General features: G+C 41.3%; 1 protein-coding gene across 1 annotated transcript in view; it reads left to right on the top strand.

Moving 5' to 3' along the window:
* Window positions 1-20,051, top strand: part of SNTG2 (syntrophin gamma 2) — a 625,784-nt gene that overhangs the window by 463,401 nt on the left and 142,332 nt on the right. The window contains exons 10-11 of the mRNA XM_019492704.2: window positions 3,630-3,759; window positions 13,382-13,420. Of these exons, the coding sequence (XP_019348249.1) occupies window positions 3,630-3,759; window positions 13,382-13,420 (169 nt within the window). The remainder of the gene's footprint in view (window positions 1-3,629; window positions 3,760-13,381; window positions 13,421-20,051) is intronic.

Here is a 20,051-nt window from a genome sequence, read left to right as displayed (position 1 = left end):
TTTCCATGCAAAACTAATAGTTCATCAATCATTTGATGCAATGCTCTCCCTTTAGGAGAAAGAAGTATCTTCTTGCACAATCTCCAAATGCAAATGGAAACAAGAGACTTGTTGCTTCTGTGGTTCGTCCTGCCTACATTCAGGATGGTAATGTGCCTCAGCAGCTATTAGGACTTTGACATCAATTCAGCAATGCAACACTTCATTCTTCTCTGCCAGCTTATGTATTGCATGGACTGGTTCAAATTACAGCACTTAACTCAGTCTCTTCTTATTGAAATGTCTCTGGCAGAATATGCGCATCCTCGGGTGAACTGCTGGAGTAGATAATCTGCTTAATGTCGGAGTGTGTTCTTCTCTTGATATTGTTGGTAATGTTTTCCTTTCATCTTCTACCTTGCATGACTTTCTTAACAGTCTCTCAATATGTCATTTGTGTGTAAAAGAACTGTAACAAGAATGGTGCCAACTGAGGCTTTTGGAATATTGCAGCACAGGATCAACACAATGTGATAGTCTCTGAAGTATACTGCCAAAGCAAGTGTTGAATTCAACAACTGTCCTATGTTAAATGAGTGCTTTGTTTGTTTGCACAATTGTAGCAGTTGTAATTTGGCTTGGCATTGATAATGATTACTAACCTTCTTTGAGACATGATGCATCCTGTACATTCCAAGTCATATCTCCCATATTTCATTGATGCTATCAACTCCATTGTAATATTTGCTTAAGGGCGCATCTCTTGTCAACAATATTCATTAGAAGTTTTCATCTCATGGTAATTTACAACAGAACAGAGTTGATGTAGCAATTTTGCAGACCTTTTGGGTATCTTATAATGAACACAACTCTAAATTTGCAGCAGCTATCCTGGACTCCAGTATGGCGACTATGCCAGAAAGTATCTGCTTGATTCACATAACTTTGGTTTCATCACTGGAATTAATTTTCTAACTGTAGTGGGAGGTTGAAATATTGACTAAATGTGAATTCACAGCAGCTATCTTAGATTCCAGTATGGTGGCTACGCATACTACTTGCCAGACTGACAACATAACTTTTCAACATGACCTGCTAAGGCCTTAGTATGTAACTGATATTCAGGTGCCATAAGAGAACAATTGGCCTAACCCTATGCATCTTTCTCTGATACCCATTGGAGCATTCTAATAACAATATGTGTGGGAAAGGGGAATGATGGAGTCAGGAGCAAGGACAGAGTGGAAAAAGAAGGAAGTGCTCTAGATAGGGAGAGCAAGGAAAATTAGAACTAGGAGGCAAGGATAGGAGTCAAGTAGGAAAAAGTGGAATAGAAAACTGACAGGAATGGAAGAACAGCCAAGGGAGATGCAGAAAGATCTGGGTCTCAAGAATTTAATGTCTCTGTTAAATCAAGTGGGTTTTTTTCAGTGTTTGTATTATTAATTAGTTGATTCACTTGATTTTATTATCTTCTGCCTTTGCACATAAAAACCTTTGTAAGGGAATAGTGGGGGAAAAATTAACATATGCTATTAGATTTGAGGAGAGAAGTTGTTTTAATACAGAGAAAAGGCTGTTATAAACTTTAATATTGAATAAAGATTAAAGAAAATGTTTTATTGTTGACCCAGCCTTGTCAGCTAGTATTAAGGAACTTGGAAAGAGCCATGCTCCCTTTTCCTTTCATCTGTACCTATTTTAAAGGAGGTTGCTTCTGGTAGTATTTATGCCATATAGTATAATGCCTTTAAAAGAAAGAAGGCATAATAAAATATTGTATAAATTAGACAGGTTCACTAATCTGATTATCTGACACAGGTATATTGGTTCAAGTGATGTATACCGAAGTTATAATCCTACTGTACAGTTTCAGTACAGTAAAAGTATCCATTTTACCATTTCCAGTACTTCTGTATTTTGGCGAGGTTAAAATTTTAACTTGTCCTAACCTTTTTTGAAATGGTCTGGTGTGGCTCAGTTAACTTCCGTGAGCATTATCATTTCTGCTCTTTCTTTTTTTGGAATAATAGTCCATGAGCCCACCCAGTAGGGAACAATGGGAAAGTCACAGCAGAGGCTGTCAAATTTATCATGGTCAAAGGGCATAGAATTGGGCATGTTGCTTCTAATTTAGCAGTAGGACACTGCTTCTAATTTAGCAGTAGAAGCAGGAAATAGAAGGAAGGTTAGATGGTTAGACTTTCAACCTCATATGAGGCTGTCACTTTAGACTACGATTTGCTATGTCACATAAGCTGGGCAGCAGGAGATTTCCAAGAAAAACCAATTGTATTCTCAATTCTTGATTCATGAAGTGGTATTTCCAAGTCAGTAACTTATATTCTTTTGAGTTTGAATTGAACAAGAATACAAAATGGAAGTAGAGGATGATGATGATGAAGAGGTTTGAGCTCTCTTTTAACTATTTCCTATTATTTATCACCATGATATCTAAGTATCATCTACTTTAGGGATGGGCAATTATTTCAACTGGAGGGCTCCTTAACAAGTTTTGGTGAGCTGTCAAGGGCCACATGAGTAGCCCCACCTCCTGGCAATTGCCCTAGTCATCATATTGGGACCACAAGTCCCTCCCTCTAACCCCTGGCCTTTACCACCAGAAGTCCCTGGCTGTGGGAGTGAGGCACAATAGGGTATGTTGAGAGGGGGTGCGTATGTGTGGGTGCCTCACTCCCACCCTCACAGGCAGAAGGGCTGGGCAGGGCACAATTCATTGGTGGGTGCCCACAGGCTGGACGAAAGTGCCTGGTGGGCCAGATTTGGCTCGTGAGCCATATTTTGCCTACCCCGATCTACTTCCTCTGGCTACTGTTGGGCATTAAAATAAACTATGGTACTTTTGAAAGTTTGCTGCTGGAACTTTTTTATATCCAACATTTTGACTTGTGTAGTTATGTGCTACTGCTTAATCTTCCTAGAGCTCCTGACAATTACAGAACGATGCTACTAGCAAATGGCTCATATATTTTACCACTCTAGCATCACAAAATGAGGTGGATTTCTAGGGCATGTGTCATATCTGTCTTCTGTATACATTTAGTGAATAAAACACTGGCTTTTTTTTTTTTAGATTAAAGTCAATACATATTTCAAAAAATGAATCCAGGCCAACTAGAATATAAAATATATCAGAGAAGTTATAAAAAAGGGCTCTTCAATTCAATTTCTTATAACCATGTTAATGTAGTCATATTTTCATGCAAAGTAGGTAACATTTAAATATTGCTTGAAATTTTATATAGAAAAAATATAAAAAATAAAAGAACTTACAGAAAACATCTTACTCATTTTATGGTTTATGTTTATTTTTTTAGAGTAAGAAAAAATATTTTTAGGTTTTGTGACTTTTACTTAATTGACACATTGTTCAGCCATCTTAAGTTTAGTGATTATATACTTAAAGCTATACTAGACCAAAATACATAAACAGTAATAGAGAAATGTATTTACTCTGTCTTCTGAAACTGTATATATATGGTCCCTCTTTTTTTGGTTTTTCTCTTGGTTTGTAAAGTTGAAAACAACCATGTAATAAGTTCTAAAAATCAGGCAAAGCTTGAGAATATTGGGTAGTTTCTGAAAACTGTCATAACTTCCTTTATGGTATGTATTTGTTCTTACTGCAGATCTAATGCATTTGAAGTGCTGGCACTTGATGGAGTTAGTACTGGGATACTTCAGTTTTATACAGCCCAGGAGAGTGCTGACTGGCTGAGAGCAATATCAACAAACATCAGTGATTTGACACTTCAAAATGTATGTTATTTTCTGCATATTTTCCTGCCTTCTTTACAAAATATATTTTTTAAAGTTTTCAACTGCAGTATATAACTAACACAGAGATACAATGTGTAAAAGTAATGTGTGGGAAAAAAAGAGAAGGATATTCTAATAATTTAAAACTTTTCCTAGGGCCGCAAAGAAAATACAGACTTTTGTTGGGACAGAGAATAACTGAATCTCATTATATTTAAAACGTTTGTAAGATCAATTAATGGGAGTTTTTCCATTCACCTCACTGAACTTTGAGGCCAGAATTTAGTCTTTAAAATTCTTATTAAAATATGATTGAAACGCAGTGTCAAAAATGTTTTTGACATTTGTTTTTGGAGTGTGAAAGGAGGAATTTGTATCTCCATAGGATTGGTTGTGCAACATAGGATTGGTTGACATGCAGTTTCTCCACTATTATAAATACTTAAGAAGGTGCAGCATGGCCAGTTCAACCAAAAAATGCTTATATTGTTATAAATTATTCCTGTAAATGTAAAAGTGAAATTTTGTTTGTTGCAAATGCAGGCATAAAATAATCCCTGGTGGAACAGGAAATTATTACTTGAACAATAGGTTATATATGATAAAGTACAGCTGGAAAGTAATGAAAATACTGAAATAAAAGCTCATAAGGTGAAATAGGCAACTTGATAAAATACAGGATTGCAAATGTATTGCAGTTTTTTATAAATTGGAAGAAATGAATGAGGAAAAAATATGCAGGCTCAATGTCCCCTGGAAGATTTACACGTGCAGTTTTTTAATCTTTTCAATGTTCCATGTAGATGTGTTTTCAATCCTCAGTATGTTATATAAATCATGATTTTACCAATATGTAATCCTATATTGTATTTCACTCTCTAGCTTAATAATTCTTTAGTTTTAAATGTGTATCTTTTTTTTTTATAAGTTTAAATATGCAACATTATTTAAACTTAACTTTAACTGTTACATGAATTAGAACTGAGCAAAACTATTCATTATCAGGATGTATTAACCATAGTGAGGTAGCATCTGGAGGTCCTAGTCAGGAATTTTGCCTACATTGAATAGCCCTATTCATGTGGGAATTAAGAGAGAGAATCTGTATCCCAAGGAGTTTATAAACAACAGTTGGCATGGGCTAAAAAACACATTGAGGGGCAGGTGATGTAACACATGAAAGAGCTAGGATTTTGACAATAAGTCCAAAGTATTTGCCTAATGTTCTTAACCAAAGTCTTCACAAAGTGAGAATTGCAGGTGTCTATACTCAAGATCCAGGGTGGGGCAGAGGGAGTGTTTTAATTAGAGTGGCACTAATTAAACACTTCAGCATTGCATGTATTCAGCATCCTGCATTTCAAAATGGTGGCAGGGGCACTTTAAACCTTGTTCAGTGAGTTTTATTTAAAGTGTCCCGCTGCCATTTTGATAGTTTCATAGTTGGTAGGGTCGGAAGGGACCTGAGCAGATCATCAAGTCCGACACCCTGCTGTGGCAGGAAAGAGTACTGGGGCCAAATAATCCCAGCAAGGTGTTCGTCTAACCTCCTCTTAAAGACCCCCAGGGTAGGAGCCAGCACAACTTCGCTTGGAAGTTGGTTCCAGATCCTAGCCGCCCTGACTGTGAAACAGCGCCTCCTGATGTCTAATCTGAATCTAACCTCTGCCAGCTTGTGTCCGTTATTTCTAGTCACTCCTGGTAGTGCTCGGGGGAACAGGGACTCCCCCAATGCTTCCTGGTGCCCTCTAACTAGTTTGTAACAGGCCACTAGATCCCCCCTCAACCTTCTCTTCTGGAGGCTGAACAGGTTCAGGTCCCTTAGCCTCTCGTCGTAGGGCCTGCCCTGCTGGCCCCTGATCATGCAGGTGGCCCTCCTCTGGACCTTCTCAGTGCTGTCCACATCCCTCCTGAAATGCAGCACCCAGAACTGGACGCAGTACTCCAGCTGCGGCCTGACCAGTGCCGCATAGAGGGGGAGGATCACCTCCTTGGACCTGCTTGAGATGCATCTGTGGATGCATGACAAGGTGTGGTTGACCTTCCTGACAGCGTCCCCACACTGTCGGCCCATGTTCATTTTGGCATCCATAATGATTCCAAGATCCTTTTCTGCCTCTACGCTGACAAGAAGGGAGTTCCCCAGCCTGTAGGTATGCTGCTGGTTCTTCCTCCCCAGGTGCAGCACCTTGCACTTGTCAGCGTTGAAACTTGGGACACTAAATACAGTGAGGCATGCTGGAGCCTTCTAATGAGTCCAGCATTTCAGATTAATTGAGTCGTCTTTGACATGTTCTAATTAGAATTCATTGGAGCAAGTATAGAGGCACCCATTTTTTTTCATATTCCACTTTGACAGTGTCACAGGGCACCTCAGTTCCTTGCTCCTAAAGAATGAAAACTGCCAGGGAGAGAGAGCCCTGGCAGAACATAATGAGCACAGCTGCGGGTTTCTGGGGCAACTAATGGGTGTCAGCTGGCCAGAAGGGGGCAGGGCCTGTCCCTTATAAAGCCCAGGGCTGAGGCCAGGCTAGCAGTTCCCTGCCAGCAGCCAGAGAGGCAGGAGCTCCTGGAGGAGAGATGTGAGAAGTAACCGCAGGTACTGCGTGAGAGTCAACTCCAAGATGTCGGAGCAGTGTGGTTGTAGCCAGGCGGCTTATAGTTATGTTGCAGCCTAGGGGCTTGTGTTTCGTTTTGTTTATTAAACCGGTGGTTTGGGTGAGGCTATTAGGGGTTGGAAGAGGCCTCATAGGGACCCACAGGGGTGGGGGCCCTAGCGCCAGTGAGGGCGCAGTATCCTCAGGGGTAACCCACAGCATTGTGTGGGGGCCCCGGCACCCAGGAGAGCGCAGCATACGGGGTGTATAGACCCCAGCCCTAGGGAAGGGCATTCTGGCGAAGCCCTAGCGTGGGCGGGGCGAGCTCCCAGGAAGGAGGCCATTTTGTAAGCCCAAGTTGGGCACAGCAAGCCAGGCACCAGTGAGGGCGCAGTTTACGGGGGTGTAGACCCCAGCCCCAGAGAGGGGCGATTGAGCCCAAGATGGGCATAGTGAGCCCCTGAAAGGGGGCAGCATAGTGAGCCTGGAAAGGGGGCAGCATAGTGAGCCCCAGAAAGGGGGCAGAACAAAGATAACAGCAATTACATCCGCGAGGCTTGGGATGCGGTATTGGGGAGGAAGGAGCCGCAGATAGCACCCCCTGGCATCGGGGCAGTACAATGGCAGCCTCTTGCTGGTTAATTAATTAACGTCAAGATGTGGCAGGAGAGAAGGCGGGCGGTTGCCGCAGGAACAGGTGAGCGGGCCGCAGCTTGGCCCAGCTCGGAAACGATGCCTGTTACAGACAGATGTTTTTTGAAAAACAATTAAGCCTAACATTGACCTTGCAACAGGAAGGCAAGGGCTCCTGTTACTTTCAGAGGAGAAAGCACCAGGTTAGTGTGTTCTGGGGCAGACAGCTGAATTAGGGTCAGCTGCATTTTGGATAAACAGATAGTAGAAAGCTCACAGAAGCAAGGACCCAAGGCCTTGAGGCATGGGGCTGCTAGATAACTATGGAGGACTGCAAGGCAGAGCAGTCCAGTCAGCATGTTAGGCTGAACAGAAACTCCTGGGGCCCTTTTCAAAGGCAGCAGTCAGGGGACCAGAAGGGGCAAGGCGTGACTATATATAAGCCCAACCTCTGGGCTGGGGCTGGCAGCTTGTGCCTGCAGGCTGCAAGAGATCAAGCCAGGACAGAGTTGGCTGCTAGGAAAAAGGAGGTACCCTGTGAGCTGGCAAATCAAGTCAGGTACTTATGGGAGGAACATGGCAACTCTTATAGCCCTGAGGAGGTTGAATTGGTTGCAACCAGCTTGCTAACACCCGGTTCCAGGTACTTTTTCTGTGTTTCAGTTTAAACACCAGAAGAATGGGGGTAGGGTGGAGGTCACAGGGATGCCTATGGGGCACCCAGTATAGAGCCCTATAAGGGTCAGGGACTCCAGGGTAGTGTAAAGCAAAAGCAGACTTGTCGGGGTTAAGCTATGGCCCAGAAGCCCAGGGTTTATGGTAATGGTCTTTGGGCTGAGGGGACTCGGCCAGAGGAAAGGGGCCAAAGCCAGGAAGTCTGAAGGTTGTACAAGGGTTTTGGTTTCTTAGGGGTTCAGTGTCAGTATGGGGTGAGGAGGCCCCCTCCAAGTGGCAAATGAGCCACGTTTACAAGGAATGGATATGGATTTGGGAGCAGCTAGAGGCCATGATTATACTAAATCATAACTAGAGTCATCTTAAAAGGGAATTAAACCCCATAAAGTTTGAATCAGAAGAGCCCCAATGATTGGGGTTTGGAAGCAGAGGAGGTCTAAGGGCTAAACAAGGAATAAAGACACTATGGGAAGAGGCTACTCTGTGCTCTGGAGGCAACCTCCCCAGTAAAATATCATAAGATTAATATCTTGCCTACCAAGGCTTGGAGATGAGTGAAAATGCAGAATGAGAGCAGGTGAGTCTGACCACTAAGGGGTGTCAGATGCAAAGCCTATCATAGACCAATAAAGAGAGTTTTGTAAATATTTACTTTCCATTTAAAAAATCATTTCAAGATCATTTAATTCTTACAATATGTTTTTTCTTCTTGATGAGTCCGTTGCCTAAACTATATAAAGTAGATGAGTCCCTCTTCCTGTTCCTGAATTATTTATGAATTCACATAAGTGCTCGGCAAATTAGTTCTGTGACTAATAATAATAATAATAATTATCATCATCATTATTGCGATCATGTCTCTGAGAACTAATATGAAAATTCACAGTACTTTTGCTTTCCGCAAACATTCATATGAATAAAATTCACTCATCTGGTTATAAGTAAGAAAGAGACATTAACAAGAATTGTAACTACAGACAAACAAAACAAAACAAGTTTTTTTTAATGATGGGATTCTGGTCTAGGCCTTTGACAGCTCAGTGCCTATGACTGTGTAATGCTTTTCTCTTCACCACTGAGTTCTGTCCTACATATGACAATATTATATCCCATCTACCAAGTGCATGTGGGTTTTTCTCAATTTTTTCTCCTATTGATCATCATCATCATCATCAGGGATCCAGGTTTTCCATTCCTTGCGGGGGAAAAAAAATGACTATGATGACCAGGGATCCTGGTTTTCTCTATTTAAAAATCCCAAATTCTCTGATTAACCCCCCACCCCCACAATTAAAATGAAACACCACTATATATATATATATATTCTCTGTGTGTGTGTAGGAATAATTTACAATACACACACACATGCATGCACACTAATATATATATATATATATATATATATATATATATATATATATATATATTAGTGGTTTTTCATTTTAATTGCAGAAAAAACACATGGGGGGTGGGGTAATCAAAGAATTTGGGATTTTTAAATAGAGGAAAACAGGATCCCTGGTCATCATAGTCAATCTCAAACAAAATAGTGTATATGTTGGGTACTTTTATGCCAATGTCTCTTCTTTGGAAAATTTGTGCTCAAATGATTTCAACAGATTGTTTCAGATCTGCAATCTGAGGCATAATTCACAAACCTAGTCCCACTGTAATTTCAGTAGGCACTGCTATTTCTGGGTCTACCTTTACTGATCAGAGGTCAAAGACTTTACAAGTAATATATTAACAAAGCATTAAAAAAACCCACATAACTGGGCAGGACTTTGTGAGGTCATCTAATTCATCCTTACTGTAATGAGGCAGGATCAAGTATACCTCAACCATTACTGACAGATACTTGTCTTAAAAACCTCCAGAAGGAGATGCCAGGAGTTAGCCTGATCTACTGCTTCACTACCATTACAATTTAAAAGGTTTCTCTTTTATTCTCTTTTCTAGATAATCTATTATCATTCTTGTTGCTTTCCTAGGAGTCATTCCAATATGCCTGTATCTGTCTTTCCCAGTCTTCCAGGAATTCTTAAAGACAATTGCTTATAGTTCAGAGATTGTTTCAATGAGTTCCTTAACTGCTCAAAGTGAATTTCATTGGTCCCTGCCACTTCGAACATATTGAAAAATTCTTTTGTCTGTTAAGTTCCTATTGTGGTCCATGCTCGTACCCCCTTTTCAGATAATGTGGTCAAATACCTGATCACATTTAGCCTTATTAATGAAGACTAAAGCAAAGAAGTTCTTGAATATCACAGCCTTCTCTACTTCACCTTTGTTTGCTGTCCTTCCCTTTTTTTTCATTCTTCTTATAATATATGTATAGGATTGTAACGGATGCCCTGTCCCCTTAAGAAAAGACAGCTAGTTAAACTGAAGGGCTACAAAGGGTTGAGGGGAGGCTAAGGAGGGCATGGTTGACTGGGAATTAAAAACCCTCCACAGGCAGAACCAGGGGGTGGAGTGGAAGAAAAGCACCAGAAGCAGGAAACTTCTTTAGCAGGGCAAATCTGGGAAGGAAGACTGAAGCTACAGTGGATCCATCTCAGGGGCTGGATAATAAGGTTTCTGTTTGCTTATTCTGTTTGGTGAAGGACTGTCTACAATGGGCAGGTGGAGAGGCTTTTCAGGCAGCAAAGGCCAGCAGGGTTGAGCAACTGCATCATACTCAAGCTGCTGAGAGACCATCAGGGGAGGGCCAAAGCCTACTTGAAAGGCATGTTGCCTGAGGCAGCAACCTGCTAGGAGGATCTTTTCTTACTGCCTTTTATATCATTTGCAGTTGTAACTCATAATTTAGTTTAGCTTTTCAGAAATTCACACCGGTTTCTTCTGATCTTACCTTTATAGGATTTCAGGAATGTGCCATTCCTTTTTACTTATCCTTTTTCCTGTGTCCTCATTTTCATTTTGTTTCTGATTCCTCCTTTGATTTTTCAAGCCCTTAAGAACTCCTTATGCACCAAAGAATGCAATTTTGACTCAACCTTCTAGCTGCAGGACTCCAGTGTCTCCCTGTGCCCCAGGAAAACTGGAGACCTCTCTGCTCTCTGGGCAAAGCTTAAGTACAATTTCTGGCCATTTACATGCATCATCCATTGGATTTTTGGGGAACCCACATTGCGTTTATAACTTCCTGTCCCCTCCCTGCCCCCTCAAAAAGGTGCATGCATTTGCCAGACTAAATTTTTTTCTTGATCTAATTAAGATGATTAGAATATGTTTATCCTTTCAGACATCATCCCTAAGAAGCTGTCTCTCACTTAATTTCCTCCACAGTAAGAAATATCCTTCCTTTTCCCAGGTGCTGTACATCTTAGGGTTTCTCCTTTTAAAATGTTCCTTTCAAATCTTTTTCTAAGATGTCATTATCTGGAAGCACTTACTCATGAGTAATACACTCCTGCCAAATGGTCATTCTAAGCTAGTGATTTTCAACTTCAGCTAGCGACTCGTGACTTCAAGTTTCAACTAGTGAGAGATGACAGGGATAGGTTGAAGTACTAAATGCTTTATTCACCTCAGTCTTAACAGGCATGGTCAGCTCCCAGACCTGGCAGCATGATTTGGGGAGGAGGTAACCAGCCAACAGTAGCAAAAGAAAGGGTTAGTGACTCTTTAGAAAAGTGGGATGTGTAGAAGTCTATGGGGCCAGACAAGAGGCATCCAAGGGTGCTGAGGGAGTTGGCTGATGTGATTGCAGAGTTGCTGGCCATTATCTTTGAAAACTCATGATCAGGGGAGGTTCTGGATGATTGGAAAAGAGCAAATATAGTGCCCATCTTTAAGAAAGGGAAGAAGGAGGATCCAGGGACCTACAGACCAGTCAGCCTCACCTCGGTCCCTGAAAAAAATCATCGAGCAGGTCCTCAAGAAATCCATTTTAAGCACCTGGAGGAGAAGAAAGTGATCAGGAACAGTCCGCATGGATTCACCAAAGGCAAGTCATGCCTGACCAACCTGATTGCCTTCTATGATGGGATGACTAGCTCTGTCAGTGGGAAAAGCAGTGGACAATAATATACCTTGAATTTAGGTGTGCTTTTGATATGGTCTCCTACAACATTCTCGCAAGCAATCTAAGGAAGTATAGGCTGGATGAATGGTTTATAAGATGGATGGAAAACTGGTTGGACCCTTGAGCTCAAAGGGTAGTAATCAATAGCTTGATGTCTACTTGGCACCCAGTATCAAGTTAAATGCCCCAAGGGTTGGTCCTAGGGCTGGTTTTGTTCAATATCTTCATCAGTGACCTGGAAGATGGGATGGAGTGCACCCTCAGCAAGAGACCAAGCTGGGGAGAGCAGTAGACATACTGGAGGGTAGGGTTAGGATTCAGAGAGACCTCAACAAATTGGAGGATTGGACCAAAAGAAATCTCATGAGTTTCAACAAGGACAAGTGCAAAGTCCTGAACTTAGGATGGAACAATCCCATGCACCAGTACAAGCTGAGTGGTTAAGCAGCAGCTCTGCAGAAAAGGACCGTTACAGCAGACAATAAGCTGAATATAAGCCAACAGTGTGTCCTTGTTCTGAAGTAGGCTAGGAACATACTGGGCTGCATTAGTAGGAGCACTGTCCGCAGACTGAGGGAAGTGATTCTTCCCCTCTATTCAGCACTGGAGTGGGGCTCTATCTGGAGCACTGTGTCCAGTTTTGTGTTGAGGAGAGGGCAATTAAAATGGTTAAGGGTCTGGGGTACATGATTTATGAGTAGAGGCTGAAGGACAGTGGCAATGCATAGGGGGTGCACAGGGGTGTACGTGCACCCCCTGAATGTGCTGGTGCACCTCCTGACAGATAGAAAAACAAGGAGCAATGGTCTCAAATTGGAGCAAAGGAGGTTTAGGTTGCATATTAGGACATTTTTTCTCACTAGGAGTGTGATGAAGCACTGGAACGGGTTACCTAGAGAGGTGGTGGAATCTCTATCCCTGCAGATTTTTAAAGCCCACTTTTATGAAGCCCTGGATGGGCTGATCTAATTGGGGCTGGTCCTGCTTTAAGCAAGGGGTTGGAGTAGATGATTTCCTGAGGTCCCTTTCAACTCTAATTTTCTATGATTCTGTGTGGTGTAATTTCATGGCTTTACTTTTAAAAGTAGGATTAATACACATTAGTAAAGGAAAATAATGTAAAAATTAGAAAAAGACAATGTTAGGATTGCTTGTGTAAGAATCAAGAACTCTGTGGCTTTATGATGAACTAAGGAGAAATATTGAGCAGCTTCCTTCATCTTTTTGCACCACACATCCTTTGCATTGATGCCCAGATCCAGAAAAGCATTTAAGCATGTAATTAATTTTAAGCAGGTTCATAAGACCTTTACTGAATCAGGGCCTCAATGCTTATGCCAGGTACTGCTTTCTTGGCCCTCAGGTGAACAAAATGCTTGAAGCACGCACTTAACTTTAAACATATGCTTAAGTACTTTTCTAGTTGATACTCAAGGAAGATAGGTGTACCTTCAAAGTGGCAGAGGTAAGTCTATATAGGCAATTTTAATTGTGTCAATTCCTGACCAAGTTCTTTTAATGTCATATTCTTGTATAGAAAACCAAACCAATAAAATTATTCCCACTGTAATCTTGAGATGCTAATATCAATATGTATGAACTGCCCTAATACAATACCTAATACAGTAAATCTTAGAACAAATCAACCAGTCACCCTGAGTATTCTTTAATTTCTGTTTCTCTGCAGATGAAAATGGCAAATAAATGCTGTACTCCTGCAGACCAGGTAAGATTTTAATGATATTGCAGATTAAACATTTACCATTAATTAATTAAAAATTACTGGAAAATATTCTGCGTCCTTGCAGTTGCGTAAAGGTGCAAATCTTTGGAGCTACATGTAGATGCATACTCAGATGCCAGGTTCTAAATACAGATTTCCTGCAGGCAAAACTTCTTTTAGCTTCTGAGATGTCCTTCTTAATATAGTAAATCTCGCTAATCCATATTCATGACTGGAAGCCCCGTTTCAAAGAATCGCAGGGGAAAGAACAAATGTAAGACTTTTGTTCATTTATTTTGAAAAGTATAAATTTAGGTTTTTTTCATCGTAATTCTCTTCTTGTTAACATTCTGGTAAATATATTGTATTCTATATTGTAAATGGAATGAAGACTTGACAATTTGATCCATCATTACTGCAGCCTGTTATTAAGTCACTACTAAAAATTGGAGGGAAACCACAGCTTGGCCTTTAAGAGACACATTAGCTTTGCATATTAGTAAAGTGAGAACTAGCAAGCCTGTACTTTCAAACATGTATCGGTTTAATGTGGAAGTAAGTTAGGGGTGCTTGCAGACATAAAAGAAAAAAAAAAGAAATGGTGCTTTACTTTAAACTTGGTGTGTTCCTACCCCGAGACCCATGCACGCCCTGAAGAGACACTGCATTACCTTAACCTGGCTCTGCAGCATTTGTAAAGATTGGGTGCTTTTGTAGGGATTTTTGGGGGGCACTTTTAGCTAACAGCTGATTGAATCAGCTTTAGCTAAAAGTTCCAAAGAACCCTGCTGAAGTGCCCAATCTTTATGGATGCTGCAGGGCCAGGTTGAAGTAATGTGCTACTTCTTCCAGTAAAGTGTGGGTATTTCGGGGGAGGGGGGCTTAAAACATAAGCAAGCAGCCTATTATTCTAAATTGAATTGTACTGGAATCCAGAGCTGACTCTAAATCCCATTTTAATCCTGTTTGAATAAATAGTAGCATTTATTATTAATTTGGCAGTTCATACATTAGTTCACTTTTTACTTATTTTTCTTTTTTGAATTCTGTAATGTTGCTGGGAGGTTTAAAGCATCTCCTGGGAGGTTTCCCTGTTCCTTAAATTCAGCATTAAACAATTTAATATAAAGAAATTTCAAGTTATAAGTAGCATAAAAAAAATAATAGAAACAATATAAGTCACTAGTTAATTTTCCACTACTGATTTGTAAATATTTGAAGACAAGAAGAGATATGTAAGACTCATTGTTTGGAGTACTGACATATATATTTTATATATCTATATTTATATGGATGGATAGATATAGCAGATCAAATATCAGTTATATGATATATGACAATATAATACACATTGTTAAAGAAGTAGAAAATATTATTTGATTAATATTATTATATATAATTTGTTGTCAGCCTGTGGGGGTTGTATGAATAATAAATATTATTACCAGTTGGGTGTACGTTTCTACTTTCTGGTTACAATATGTACCTGGAGTCATTTTTATGTAAGCATATATGTGCTAAAATAAAACAAATTCTGTCTGTACTGCACTGCACCTAATTATATGACAGACTGAATTAGAAAATCCAGTTTTCATTACATTAATTGGTAAATAGAACCTGGCCACCTTTTATTTGTTAAATTGCTACTAACATTAATTAGTGGAAGTTAGTGAAATTAACATTTAGTTTTACTAAACGGGCCAGCAAGACTAGAATAGCATAATATAATTGAAAACATCCAAAGGGATAAAGCAATAAGGTAAAGTTAAGAAAGAGACTGACTTGCAAGTGATCCATTTCATAATCTTAATTTTGTGCCTGTGATTTTATATATATTTTTAAAGAAGTTTTTTTCCCGCGTGCAGTTTTTGACAGGAAGTTGTTGTTTCCATTAAAGATAGGCTCAAATTAATTTCAGAAGCAGAAAAATCTAAGGCATTTTTGTCAGAAAACTTGAAGGGAAAGGTTCTCTGCTGAAAAGAAAAAGAAAAACAGATTATATAAAACTTAAGATAAAGTGAATAAAGGGAACAAACATTACTGTGACTTTTAAATGTTTTGTGAAATTGTGCCCTAAAGATATGTTCAACCACATGTGACACTCTTGTGTACATTTCACAAAGGAATAGGGGTATTTAGGATCGGAAAGTAAACTTTGTAGCAATAAGGAAAAACAGAAGAGGATTTGAGCAACATAAGATTAATGGAGCCTATTAGTGTCAAAACTACATAATGTGTACAGATTCATAATGTGTACATGGATCTGTACTGTTCTTGTTAATGCAGTGTGTATAGAAAGGAATAAAATGTACAGGGTAGATTTTTTGGAGGTAGTGAAAAAGTATCACTGAAAAAGTCAGTGGCAGATTAAGATTTATTGGGGCCCTGGGCAAACAGAAAATCAGAGGCCCCCCACATCCTGTTATAAACATGATACATTCATGAATGTATTTTGCCACTCCTCCCCTGCAGCTGGGCCCCAGGTCCCAGGAACTGGACTCCAATGGGGCAGAAGGGCCCTTTCCCTCCCTGGTGCTGCTGCTGCCAAAGTCAGGGTGGGCCTTCATGACACGCAGGGGAGGTTAAATGGACCCAGCTGGGCTGGGAGTAGGGTGGGCTGGGGTGGCACATGCCCACCTCTCCTCCCTGCACCCCCTGCCCCACCACAATCAAAGCAAAGCAGTGGTTTTTACTCTCATTAGACTCAAACCACCCCTTGCCCCATGTCAGCTCTTAGTTTTCACATTTTTTGCCTATGAAAAATAATTGAACAATTATTCTGTTGCAAAGAACTCAGAAAGACCACAGCAGGGCAAAATGTTTTTAGCCCTATGGATTCCTATTTGAAATGTCTGAGTTTATCTTGTGAGTCACATGTAGATGTCTGCATACCTAACAGTGCTAATATTGTGCGACACTGTGCCACAACTTTAAAACCATCTTCCAGCTGTCCAGAGTGCTGTGGCACCCTGCTTAAGAATTGCTGAACTAGAGATTAATGCTTTCACAGCAAGGTGGACTCAGGGAGTATATACTTAGGTACCTCAGAAGGTAGACACACTATTTCTGTTGTATAAGACATCTGGACAGTATGGTCCTACTGTCCAGAGAAGTTGTTGATAAGGGAGTAGGAGCCACTGTGGGGTCCCATTGCTCTCAACTTTAGTTAATACTACAAATCTACCATCTTGCTATGGTCCAGCATCAGCAAGCAGAGAGCAGCAAACAGAGAAGGAGTTTGTCTAGGGAAGAGGGAGCCAGGAAGCAGGAGGTTCTGTGGTGTGTGTGTGTGTGTGTGTGTGTGTGTGTGTGTGTGTGTGTGTATGCACATGCATGTGCCTGCATGCAAGAGCACAATTGTGTGCATGTATGCAGGAGTGTGGGAGTCTTGTGGGCTTTTTTTGTTTGTTTATAGCTTATAGTCCTCCAAGGAGCAAAGGAGGCATAAATGGAGGCTGGATAAGCACTTGTGGCCTGTGTGGGATGTGCCATGTTTGTGTTCTTTTGAGAGAGTCAATACCATTTAATCTCAGCCAAGTATAAACTAGTATCTGCTTTGAAGGATAAGATTATAAGACTGGAAGCACACATAACCATGCTGTGTCTTATCAAGGAAAATGAAGATTACGTGGATAGCTGTTATGAGAAGCTAGCACTTGGAACCAAAGGCAAAAGAGGGAAAGAGGTCATGTGTGGCTGCTAGAAAAAAGAGGGTCCCCAGAATTCAAGAGCAAGAGATTGAAGTCATTAACCACTTCCAAGCACTCTGTAATGGAACACCTGAGGAAAAGGCAGAAGAGAGGACATTAGAAGGCATGATGCAGAGGACTTAGCAGTCTAGAGAGCAGAAGCGCAGGGCCCCAGGGATACAGGCTTTCAGACTACTGCACCATGAAGGAAGACAATAGTGGTGGCATTTGATGGCTGCACAGAAGCACCAATTTGTTAATCAGAGTTGGGGCCCTGGAAGATGTGCCTGGAGCCTGGATTCAGGATGTCACAGAAAGACTTCCAGACCTTATCTATCCTGCAGACCCTTTCCTACTCTTCCATGTTGGCACAAACTATACTGCTAGGAATGACACCAAGCAGATCAGAGTTGAATACAAGACACTTGGGCAGGAGGGTTAGGGAGCTTGGAGCACAAGTAGTATTCACATCTGTCCTCCCCATGGAAGGAAAGGGTCTAGGCAGAGACATTGTATCAAAGATCCTTTGAAGACAGGTGGATGTTATAGGGAGGAGGACTTATATCAAAAGATGGCATTCATCCAATCACAACTGGAAATAGAATTTGTGGTTGTTGCCTGGAGTTCTTGACACTAAGTTCCTGAGGGGATTGTGAACAAAACCCTCCAGCAACAGAGCAAACAGTCCAGAGGGGAAAAGTACCAGAAGAAGCATCTCAACTCTGGGATAGGGCCAGTGAGCCATGGGCAGCAACAAGTGATGCAGAAGGGAAACCAGTAGGTTGAAATGCAAAATACATCTTCTGTATGCATACAAATGTAATAAGTATGGGGACAAACAAGAGCTGCAAGCTGTAGCCTATGAAAAGAACAGTTATATGACTAGTATGACAGAGACCTGAGTAAAACATCAACATTGAAATTTACACTCTGTTTTGGAAGGATAGGGTTCGGAGAAAATGTTATGGTGTTGGCAAGTATGTAAAAAATACATTAACTTATTCCTTGGATAGAGAATAAGAAGGTAGCAGATCACAATGCATTTGGGTGAAAATAAAAGGTGACATACAATGCCAATATAGCAGTAGGGGTTTATTATAAACCACCAAGTCAGAAAGAAGAGGTGGACAAGAAATTTCCAGGATGTAACAAAATTATCCAAAAGCTGTCAGAAGGTACCAATAGGAGACTTCAGTTTTCTGGACGTCTGCTGGAAAAACAATGCAGCCTAACATAACATGTCAAGCTGGTTCCTAACCTGTGTGGGGGACAACTTTCTACTCCAGAAGGTGGAGGATACAACTAGGAGATCATCTATCTTGGATCTTGTTTTGACTGATAGGAAAGAATTGGTGGAGGGTATGAAGGTGATGGGGAAATTTGGTAGGAAACAATCATGATATGAATATGATAGAATTACATGTTCTGTCACAGAAAAAGCATGAGGTCAGCAGAACTAGGACACTAGATTGCAAAAAGGTGGATTTCAACTCACTCAAGGAGTTAATAGACATGGTGCCATCAAAAGACAGACTGAAGGATAAAGGTATCCAGGAGCACTGGGAGCTTCTAAAGGACGCAATATTGGAAGCCCAAGAAGAAACTGTTCTGACATGAAGAATAGGAAGAGACCAATATGGCTGAACAAGAATCATCTAGGATGCCTCATTATTTCTACCCTGGGACAAAGTTCATCAGGCCCTTGCCTTCCTGATTTTTGTCCCTGAAGATTCTCATGATTTTTTGGTATATCTGCTTGGTGATCTGCCTATTTTTCCATTACCTGTATGCTTTTCTTTTGTATTTGAGGTTATCGCAGAGCCCTTGACAATAATATTTATGAAATAATGAGAGATGGGCAAGGTACCAGAGGACTGGAAAAAAGTCAGTAGGGTACCCCTCTTTTTTAAAAAGGCAAAAAGGAGGACCCAGAAAATTAAATACCACATAGCCTCACTTCAGTACCCAGGAAGTTACTGGAACGTAACTTAAGGAGGTCAATTTGCAAGCATCTGGAGGAGGAAGGTCTGATCACAAGGACTCTGCATGGATTTACAAAAACAAATCTTGTCAAGCAAACTTGATCTCTTTCTTTCTTTGGGGAACAAACAGGAGGAACTCGCCCTCAGAATAGCCAGTTCAAACCCAGACATAGTGGGGCTTACAGAAATGTGGTGGGATTCATCCCATGACTGGGCAGTTAGCATTAGGGGCTATAGGCTCTACAGGTGGGATAGAGAAGGAAGGAAAGGAGGGGGGTGGCGCTCTATGTCAAAGAGGAATACACATCTTCTGCCAGCAAAATGGGGTCAGAGGAGGGGCAAGCTGAGGTGCTCTGGGTCAAGATACAAGGGGGTCGTGGGAAGAGGGATTTAACGGTGGGGGTCTACTACAGACCCCCCAAACAAGGGGAGGAGCTGGACCGGGAATTCTTGGGCCAGCTTGCAGAGGCACTTAAGGCAAGAGATGTAGTTGTCATGGGTGATCTAAATTACCCGGACATCTGCTGGGAGCAGCAGTCAGCCAGGTCGGACCATTCTAGGAGGTTCCTGGCCGAGATACAGGACCTCCACTTAACCCAAGAGGTGCACAGTCCCACCAGAGGAAATGCCCTGTTGGACCTGATCCTGGCCTGCGATGGTCTGGCAGGGGAACTCAGTGCCCAAGATGAGTGGTCATTCCTTAAGGAGACGATACTCAGGGCCCAAGAGGTGACAATCCCAACAAGAAGCAAGGGGGGCAAGAGTGCCCAAAAGCCTCCCTGGCTTACCAAGGAAGTCCGGGAATGCCTGGTTGCCAAAAAGGCGGCGTACACCCTGTGGAAGGTGGGGACTGTCTCCAAAGAAGAGTATACCTCCACTGCTCGGGCCTGTAGGGGGGCTGTTAGGAAAGCTAAGGCAGATATAGAGCTAGGACTAGCGTCCAAGATCAAGGATAATAAAAAG

The sequence above is a fragment of the Alligator mississippiensis genome, chromosome 1, assembly GCF_030867095.1.
Source record: "Alligator mississippiensis isolate rAllMis1 chromosome 1, rAllMis1, whole genome shotgun sequence".
Taxonomy (NCBI): Eukaryota; Metazoa; Chordata; order Crocodylia; family Alligatoridae; genus Alligator; species Alligator mississippiensis.
Note: the sequence above shows the minus strand (reverse complement) of the source record. Positions and strands in the feature narration are given on the sequence as shown.